The 10,742-nt window shown below is 44.3% G+C and overlaps 1 protein-coding gene across 1 annotated transcript in view; it reads left to right on the top strand.

Moving 5' to 3' along the window:
- LOC149449344 (aldo-keto reductase family 1 member C3-like) overlaps positions 1-9,905 on the top strand; it is a 34,510-nt gene extending 24,605 nt beyond the window's left edge. Inside the window, exons 6-9 of the mRNA XM_089693374.1 lie at positions 6-115; positions 196-361; positions 4,952-5,034; positions 7,835-9,905. Coding sequence (XP_089549500.1) covers positions 6-115; positions 196-361; positions 4,952-5,034; positions 7,835-7,877 — 402 coding nt within the window. The 3' untranslated portion in view covers positions 7,878-9,905. The remainder of the gene's footprint in view (positions 1-5; positions 116-195; positions 362-4,951; positions 5,035-7,834) is intronic.
- Positions 9,906-10,742: the final 837 nt, after the last annotated feature.

The following is a 10,742-nucleotide window of genomic DNA, read 5'->3' on the forward strand; positions in this document are numbered from 1 at the left end:
CTCAGGTGGAGTGTCACATCTACCTGAACCAGGGCAAGTTGCTGGAATTCCTCAAGTCACAGGACATCGTACTGGTGGGATACAGTGTGCTGGGCTCCAGCCGAGATGAGAAATGGTAAGATCCTCATCACTTGATGTACTTGACTTTCTCACCAAAGTAGAATTGTAGGTAATTGTAAACTTTCCATTTCCCAGGATAGACCCCAACTCTCCCGTTCTACTGGAGGATCCAGTGCTAAAAATAATAGCAGAAAAGCTGGGAAAGACAACTGCCCAGGTGGCCATGCGGTACCTCCTTCAGAGAGGGATTGTGGTCCTGGCAAAGAGCTACACACCAGCCAGAATTAAACAGAATCTGCAGGTGAGGGAATGGTGAGCACTACTGAAGATCAAAGGGATCAAAGGGACATCTACATTTAAAGCTGAAGTTTAATATGCTAATACACTCACTGGCCATTGTATTAGGTACCCCTGTTCAATTGCTTGGTAACACAAATTGCTAATCAGCAAATCACACAGCTGCAACTCAATGATTTAGGAATGTAGACATGGTGAAGACAATTTGCTGAAGTTCAAACCGAACATCAGAATGGGGAAGAAAGGGGATTTAAGTGACTGAACGTGGCATGGTTGATGGTACCAGACAGGCTGGTCTGAGTATTTCAAAAACTGCTGATCTACAGGGATTTTCACGTACAATAAAGAAACATAGACAAGTGAAGGCAGAAAAAGACAGTGGTCCATCGAGTCTGTCCATTTTTGTTTGTGGGAGGGGTTGTTTTTTTTTTTTTGGCCCACTACCTGCTGGAAGTTTATTCCAAGCATCAACTACTTTTTCAATAAATAGTACTTTCTGAGATTAGTTTTCAATTTTCAGCCAGTTAGTTTAAGGTCATGTCCCCGTGTTCCTGATTTTGGTTTCATGTTGAAAATACTGCCCTTCTGAACCTTATTCACCCCCTTGATGTATTTAAAGGTTTCACATTTGTCTCCCCTTTACCTTCCCTCCAGACTGTACATGTTAAGTTCCTGAAGTTGCTCTTGATATGTTTTATCCCCTAAACCTTTCACCATTAAGTTACCTGTCTCTGGACTCATTGGGGTTTATTTACTAAAGCTGGAGAGTCCAAAATCAGACTCCATTCTGCATAGAAACCAATCAGCTTTTAACCTCAGCTTGTTCAATGAAGCTTTGGCAATGAAACCTGGAAGCTGATTGGTTTCTATGCAGAAGGGAGTCTGATTTTGGACTCTCCAGCTTTAGTAAATAAACCCCATTCTGTCTTATCAATATCTTTTTTGTAAGTGAGGACTCCAAAACTGGACACAGTATTCTAAATGAGGTCTGACTGAGGTCTAACTAAATGAGGTCTAACTAAAGATCTGTATAGGGGAATCAGGACCTCCTTCCTCCTGCTGGTGACCCCTCTAGTGATGCATCCTAGAATTCTATTCACTTTCTCCACTGCCTGGCCACACTGTTTGCTCATTTTTCAATCATCTGAAATAGGTACCCTCAAGTCCTTTTCCTCTGAAGTGCTGGCTAACAATGTACCCCCAATGTTGTACTCTCTCAAGGGGTTCTTTTTCTATAGGTGAATTGTTTTACATTTAGAAACATTGAACTGCTATTTCACCAGATCATGGATGGTGGAAGGGGCCACCAGGGAATTGTATATATGTTCCTGGAAACATCATAGTACTCTGCCTTAGTACTCCTTTCAAGAGTCCTCAGCCCTGATGTAAACAGTGGGTTTGCTCTTGGGAGGTGTTCTTCAATATCAAAATGCCTTGATAGGTGGATGTCAATCTAGAAGAGTGGGCATTCTTAGACAGACTTTATTGCATGCAGACCACCCTAGGTAATGCCTATGGTATGTTGAACTTCCATGATGGAAAGAAGTCAAATCCAGTGAATTAAAGGGGCAGGCCAGGGACAGGAAGGCTAGGGAGGAAAGAGCTAGATGATGCTGACATCTTCCAGCCAAGCTCACACTGGGAAGTGAAATTAGTAAGCAGTTTCAATCCAGGAGAGGGGCCTATACAACTGTACAAGACTGAAGGGAAGGTTGGAGCAGGGGCGGACTGACCATTTGGAAACTCGGGCACTGCCCAAGGGCCCGGGGTCAGTAGGGGGCTCCATGAGATGCCCCTGGTACCTTTTTCATAGTCTTTTTTGAGTTTGGGCAAGGACACAGGGGCCCCATGGTCCCCTATTGCCCGGGGGCCCCATGAGGTGTCAGTCCGCCCCTGGGTTGGAGTTCAGTTTTAAAGTATATCTATAGCACAAACTTTAATCAAGTTATTGAGTAGAGAAGGTTTGGAACCCCTGTCATGTTTCTGCTGTCTGTCTCACACTTAGGAGATTCACCTTCTCTTTGTCCTGGTTTCTGAGTCATAAAAGGAAAAAAATCCAGAAATTTCACAGTTTTCTTTAGAACAGGAGGAGGGGGTAATCTTCCAATAGGGACACCTGTTCATTGATAACTGTCTAAGAAGGGATTTCCTCTCACTTTTGGTTGTATCTCCAGGGCAAGAAGTAAAGGGAAATTTCCACAGGGTGACAAAGATGCAAAAAAAAAAAACATTGACTGATTTTCCAGTCCTTTCTTCTTTCTTATTCTATCCAAAACTTAAAGAAAAAGGTTTTGGCTTCATACAGGTTAAGACTGAATTCAGTTATTATTATTATACAGGATTTTTATAGCGCCAACAGTTTGCTCAGCGCTTTATTCAGTTCTAAGTCATGTGTCCTATTAGGAAGACTCTCTTACCCTTGTCACATCATCCTTGGCAGTATGACTTTCCCCATTACCTGTTTAAAGCTGGGCACAGAGGACTAATTTTTTTCGAACAGCCAATGGGCTGAACGAAAAAAGTGCACAGATTCCTTCATCTACACAAGTGAGGTGGATAGAGGAGTCTTCCCCACTGGGATATTGTATTCTGGCAGCTGGGCTCTCAAGAAAAAATTTCCAACAAGCCCATTCAGCAGAAGTTGATCTAACAATTGACTTCTGTCAAACAGGCATAGATCAAAATTTAGTACTGGTACCTGCTTCACCGGCCAAATTTCAATCCATCTATGGCCAACTTTAGTCTGTGTCTCTAACCAGGCCTTACCTATATCTGGTTTTATCAAACTACCGTATTTTCCGGCGTATAAGACGACTGTTTAACCCATGAAAATCTTCTCAAAAGTCGGGGGTCGCCTTTTACGGCGTGCTGACACTTCCGAACCGGTGTCAGGGCTTTTTTCCAACGGAAGGGACACTAAGTACAGGGGCGGGCAGGGAGCTGCTGTTTCTTACCTGGCTCCGGTCCCAGTCCCACGACGATCCAGTCCAGGAAGCGCTGCTCCTTCATTCAGTTCGGCCGCTCCCTCACTCAATGTTTGCTCTGCCTCCTCACCGGTGATTGGGTGCCAGAACTGTAGCTCAGGAAAGGCACACAGGCGGCCAATCACCTGCGAGGAGGCGGAGCCGAGCGCCCCCGCGAACATCGAATGAGGGAGCGGCTGGTAAGTGTGCCGTGCAGATGGTGCTGCTGCAACCACGTATGCTGGCTGCAGCAGCACCATGCTGGAACAGGGGTCAGCAAGTGTCATTGGTGACAGTAGGAGGAATAGTGCCCCATCATTGGTGTCACTGATACTAATGATGGGGCATTATTCCTCCCACTGACACCAACGATGGGGCACTATTCCTCCCCCCACTGACACCAATGATGGGGCACTATTCCTCCCCCCCCCCACTGACACCAACTATGGGGCACTTTTCCTCCTCCCCACTGACACCAACGATGGGGCACTATTCCTCCCCCCCACTGACACCAATGATGGGGCACTATTCCCCCCCCACTGACACCAACTATGGGGCACTTTTCCTCCTCCCCACTGACACCAACGATGGGGCACTATTCCTCCCCCCCACTGACACCAATGATGGGGCACTATTCCTCCCCCCCCCACTGACACCAATGATGGAACACTATCCTTCTCCCACTGACACCAATGATGGGGCACTATTCCTCCCCCCCACTGACACCAATGATGGGGCACTATTCCTCCCCCCCCCACTGACACCAATGATGGAACACTATCCTTCTCCCACTGACACCAATGATGGGGTACTATTCCTCCCACTGACACCAATGTTGGGACACTATTCCTCCCACTGACACCAATGACGGGGCACTATTCCTCCCACTGACACCAATGACGAGGCACTATTCCTCCCACTGACACCAAATATGGGGCACTATTCCCCCACTGATACCAATGATGGGGCACTATTCCTCCCACTGATACCAATGATTGGGCACTTCCTGCCACTGATACCAATGATGGGGCACGATTCCTTCCACTGACACCAATGATGGGGTGCTATTCCTCCCACTGACACCAATCACAGGGTGCTATTCCTCCCACTGACACCAATGATGGGGCACGATTCCTTGCTCTGACACCAATAATGGGGCACTATTCCTCCCACTGACACCAATGATGGGGCACGATTCTTCCCACTGACACCAATGATGGGGCACGATTCTTCCCACTGACACCAATGATGGGGCACTATTTCTCCCACTGACACTGATGGAGTACTATTCCTCCCACTGACACTAATGATGGAACACTATTCCTCACACAGTGACAATAATGATGGGGCACAATCTTGTCTTATGATTTGGAATTGCATTTGGTTGTCTAGCATTAGACCAACCACTGGCAATGGAGCAAACTCAAGATTCTGGCAGTAACATAGGACCATCAAACTTCCTCCAGGGGTCCATGGCAAATAATGGGCACTTCAGGGAGCCCACTGGTGATGTAGAGGATCCATACAATTCCCTGATAGTTTCATAGTTCCTAGCCATCTCTAAAACCTCATTCCTTAGCCAGGAAACCAGATGGCTGTTGCTTTAAATGTGCATGTTGTTTGTTTTTAAGGTATTTGACTTCCAACTGAGTGAAGAAGACATGAAAGCACTGGATGGCCTAAACAAAAACATGCGTTATATACAAACTCCACAGTAAGTGTCATTCTCTAACAAGAACTTAAATATAATCATATATACTTTTGAATAATTTTTATTTTGGTGAGTCCCTATAAGTCATGAGCAGACCAAGGTGAGTTTTGGACCTTACTATCTATGCTGAGTTGAACATGCTCGTTTGAAGCTGCCACCTGGGACATAGACATATCTGATAACTACATACAGGGCTTGGAGCAGCGCTGCTATCTTTTACACCCCACCATGCTTTTCCAGCTTTAAACCCCCTTTGTGCAGTTTCCAAAGGGCTACTTTGGTTTAAATAGAAGTTTAACAGCTCTACAATTACCGGTAAGCCCATTGGGGTGAAACATGTACAGGAGGGGCTGTCCCCAGGCAGGGAAGTGCTCCGTGCCGTTTGTGGCTCAATAACTTTTTTGTGAACAAATGGTGTCATTGATATTCGGCCTACACTCTGTTACATTCTCATGATTAGGAGGGTGGACTGGCTCCCATGCAAGCACCCGAAGCATCCGTAGTGGAGGAATGGCTTGGTTTCTGGAGCAGCACCACTTAATTTGGATCATAGTCAGGGGCGGACTAACAACTCATGGAGCCCCGGGCAATAGGGGATCATGGGGCCCCTGTGTCCTTGCCCAAACTCAAAAAAGCATCTCATGGGGCCCCCTACTGACTCCGGGCCCTCGGGCAGTGCCCAAGTTTCCAAATGGTCAGTCCGCCCCTGATCATAGTACATTTTAGCAGCTGCACTGACTTAGGCCATTGAGCCTGACTTCCTAGGAGATTTGATTTTGATCCCAGTTTTGATCTTGTTTAATTATTTGCCATAAGTGTCACCAGTCTCCATACCTTATATTCATTATTTGTGGAAATATAGAATGCCAAGCACAGAGTACAGGAAGCACTACAATAAACCACATTGTGAAAATCCTGAAACTATAGGATTGTAACAGGTGAGAGCACTCCCTGACTTTAGTAGAAGAAACGGATTTCACAAATCCCACTCAAAGCTGGATTTGCATAACAATCCTAGCCAGTTTATTAGATGCAAAAGGAGATTTTGCCTTTTAAAACATTATTTTCCTCTGGGCCCCTGCACCCTGCTATAACCCCTAACACAGTACACTTGGCAATCATGTTGAAGCTGGACAACTATGTCTGTGAACCATCTTCAGGCACCAAAAAGGAATACTTACTTGTAAATGTAGCACCCAACTCGAGTCAATTTTTTTCTCTTTTCTCTGGGAAGGGGGTTATAACCTCTGTCATGTATTTGTAGCTGCCTGTGACCCCTTTAAATACATTTTTTTCTTCACAGGACAGGAAATTAGGTTAATGGGGGTCACTAAGACAGAGACAACCATAAACATGTAGTGGAGGTTCTAACTCTTGCCCAAAAGCAAAGGGTAATGGGTTTTGTTTCTGTCTGTGTAAAGAGGTTCAATACAACAAAGGGATTTCTTCTCACTTTCTGTTTTTCTTACACCGGGATAGACAGTGAGGGCTAAGATTCTGAATTTAAAGTGGCTGTAAAGACATATTAATTTCTTAAAATAAACATATTATACTTTCCTGCTCTGTGCAATGGTATTGCAGAGTTGCCCCTTTCTTCCCTTCTGGGGTCCACCTCCAATGGCGTCCTCTCCTCTTCTGTGAGTGCCCTCATAGCTGTGATGGGGGTACTTGTGTGGAGGAGTTCCTGAGCCAGGTTGTGAGCTTCCATAGTGACACACAGCACACCTCAGCCCCACCACTTGCTCCATCCTCACAGGATTTAATTGACCGCAGCAGAAGCCAATTGCTCTCGCTGCTGCCTTTGTGCCCTGTGAGAAGAGGGAGAGAGAGCAAATAAGCACAGCTCTGGAATAAAAGAGGAGCCAGGTAAGTGTTTAAGGGGGCTGGGGGAAAGCTGATATCAAAAGGTTTTTTGCCCTAATGCACATAATACATAAAAGCTGAATTCCAGAAATTCAGGAATTTTGTAAAAAGTGTGTGGACTCCTCAGGTTTGTTGTGCTCCAGGAAGATCACTTCCATTGTGGTTTCAGCATGTGGGCAGGGCCAACTCACCCGGTGCACATGCAGCCTTTTGTACTCTCTTCTCCCTGGCCTCTCTGGTTTGCTAATGCCCAGGACCAGGTGGGGCCACGGTTATGCGACTCCAACAATATGGTGGTACCCTGACTTAGAAAGAAGCCGTACACCCCGGTGTCTCTGTATTAAACTGCGGGTTTCTGTGAATGGGGGGCATGGGTATAGTTGCTCTGTGTGCTTCTCTCTTCTCAGAGCCCCAGTGTCTTCTGTGAGTGCAATAAACCTGTCAGATGTTAATAATAGCAGCCTGATAAGGAACTGAGAGACTAGTTCCCCATCAGTTCCACTTTACTTTTGATTGACAGCACATTAATGTGCCGATTCAAAAGCTGCTATTGGACTGAATAGTGGCTATGGATACGCCCACTCCTGTGAACTGTCATTCAAAAGTGAAGTGGACCTGATAGGGAACTAGTCTTAGTTCCCACATGAGTCTCCGCCCACCCGTCAAAAACCCGTCAGCCATCAGTGTAACAGGTGCTATTGCCAGAAATAAAAGGCAAAAGTCAGTGCACTGAAGGAGTATCCAGTGCAGACCCTTTTTCCTCACTGCAGACATGGACAAATTCATGAACTGGGTACAAGCACTGACACTACGGCCTGATGGAATTCCAAAAGGGTGTCTACAACATCCTTTATGAATTCCCCCAAAAATGTCTGTTCTTTTTAGAAATGAATACAATACATATTGCCATAATGCTGCGGTATCTTTGTGTCTTACTAAGGTGGCAGGACCATCCGAAATATCCATTCCACGATGAATATTGAAGAATAATGTCACCAGCCATCTCTACTGCAGAAGAGACTTCAAAGACAGTTCATTTTTATGAAAATTAATTGCATTTACGTGCCTTTCCCTTAATCCTCACAGTGCAGAGAAAATATGAATAGATTGTTCTTGGTTGAGTGGGAAGGAAGCAGGCGAAGGAATACTGCTTTGTTTAGAATTCTACTACAGTCACACGCGAGTTACAGCTGCAAGCAGGAATCAGTAGATTCTTGCTAGCTGTTGTAAACTGCTGAATAGCTGCAATGGATGTCATCTTACATACAAATACTAACCAGCCAGTATGCACCCAAGCCAGTATGACTGCGGGTAAGTCAGTTAGTTTGTATTCGGCCGTAGCAGACTGTTGCTGCATCCAGAGGAAGCGTTTAGCTGCAGAGGAAGCATTTAGCTGCCTCTGGATGCAGCAAGATATCAGCACATGAACTCCCATGTGAGAGTAGCCTTATACATTACATTAGGTCATATTGATGACCACATTCTAAATCTCTGAGTCTTTTTGAATTTGTGATATCTATGCCCTGAGTTCCCAGGTCTGCACACCTGCTGTAGCCATTATTCAATGTTTTGACCATTACAACTGGATCTATTACATTATTTTATAATGTTGAAAATGTAACCGGAGGGGGAATAACTCAGGCAGCATCTTAGTTTCCTGGTGCCAAGCCTTCAGCCCTTTGGCTTTGTTTGGATATTGAACTGCAACAGTCAAGATTGGGAAAGTTTATTTGTAAAGCAACAGGATGATAGCAATCTTGAACAGTCTCATGTAACATGCCCCAAATCTCTATCTCTTGTAACATGCCCTCAATCTCTAATCACTCTTGCAGCACTTTTGCAGGCTGTGACCATCTCTTGTCATTTCTGCTGACAGTCTTCTGTATCACTACATATACTAAATATAAATAGGCTTCCCCTTGGTGAGATTGCAGTTAAGGCCCCCTATTCCACATAAATTGACCAGCACTGCCTTAGATAGTCTCCCATAAAACAATATCTAAAGCCATAATTTTCTTTGTTTTAGATACAGCAGGGATTAGTTCGAACCCCTGGCAGTATTCTCTTGTTGTTGCTGTCCATGTCCCATTAAGGAGGTTTCCCTTCACTTCCTTTCCCCATAGCACAACAAGAAATGAAAGGAGACCCCTCCATGTCCAATGTGTGGGGGACAACAGATGTATTCATTGGAAGATTCTCTCCATTTCTGTTCCACTGGCAGCTGTAAGATTTTGGTTTTCCTATAACATTTTTTGTTCCAATGTTAATGGTCACCAGGACAAAAACAGTTATTCTCCCCAGTGGGGACACAGACAGCAATGAAAACCTGACAGGGGTTGTAACCACACAATCATTTGTGCTCCATTCCCCTGATGAAGCTGATTGGCAGCGAAACATGTTAGGCGTGGCCTAGCCGGTGAGGTCATATACATGTTGATACTTGAGACTTTGGTGTCTGTTTCTTATGTGCTCTTCTACTTCTTATTTGTGAGTATATGTCTGCTTATTTTAAATAAAAAAATGTTTTACGATATAACACCATTGCAGTCCTTTGAGCTTCTCCAGAGAGAATATCTGTTTATATCACAAGATTCCTTCTATTGCACCAGAAGATTCCTTCTGGTGTCTGTCACAATATGCTGAGGAGGTGATGAAAGTTTCCTACCAGTGAGAGGAGTGCTGAGTATGAGTACACAAGTGTGTATTGATCTATCCCAACCATGGCACCACCTGCCTGGAGTTTGCATGTTCTTCCTGTGCATGTGTGGGATTCCTCTGGGTACTCCGTTTTCCTCCCACACTCCAAAGACATGCTGGTAGGTTAATTGGATCCTGTCTAAATTGGCCCTAGTATGTGTATGTATGAATGTAAGTTAGGGACCTTAGATTGTACGCCCTTGAGGGTTAGGGACTGATGTGAATGTACAATATATGTGTAAAGCACTGCTTAAATTGACGGCGCTATATAAGTACCTGAAATAAATAAATAAATCTCTGGAAAGTGAGATCAATGTTTTTGGTAAGAGGCTGATCATTTATTTGGTGGAGGAATCACATTTGCTCATCACCTTTCAAGATTTGAATGGACTGAGCACTTTTTAATTTTTTGGCTGGTTTCACTTTTTATATGGCGGATTGCACTTATTTATTATAAAGCTGTGGTTTGTTAATCTTTTTGTATTGAGAAGGTTCACAAGTGTATATCGTACTGCTATGAATGTAGAGATGCGCACTAAGTGTATGTTTGGATCACACACAATCTTTCATATACACAAACAGCGCACAACTATCCTTCACAGGTCTTCATATATTCTCACCAGAGTCTCCCCAATCAGAATGCATTATTTATCATATGATTTTCTCTTTATTCTGGACCATCTATTCGACTGCTTCCAATCTCCAAAACAAAAAACGAATATAGTATAGTAATTTCCACAGATAATGTAATACATCCGTGCAAAATATAAAACACTGTGTGAATCGTATCCTCCACTATCCACACTAATTACTCTTACCCTCACAGACGCAGAATGGGCATACAACTCTCCATCACTATAATTATCCTCTTAAATAAGAGTGTGACCATGCTCCATCCACCTCCAATGTGCAAACAGATCAGCATGCTCGTTCCCTTCCTCTTCAGGCATACACCTTACCCTGCATACATCGAAAAGTGATTTTCAATATTCAGTGAAATCTTAACTCTGGTTTCTCCTCACCCGCTCTTCATAAACTCTCAATGACCATATAAAAGCGAACATACAAGCCCATAGTGCAGCAGTAGTGTAAAATTATCAATTTAATGATAAAATTGCGCTTACATGAAAGAGACGTACAAACAACCTGTA

This window comes from Staurois parvus, unplaced genomic scaffold (genome assembly GCF_062004578.1).
Source record: "Staurois parvus isolate SC_StPar_1 unplaced genomic scaffold, SC_StPar_1.0 ptg000629l, whole genome shotgun sequence".
Taxonomy (NCBI): domain Eukaryota; kingdom Metazoa; phylum Chordata; class Amphibia; order Anura; family Ranidae; genus Staurois; species Staurois parvus.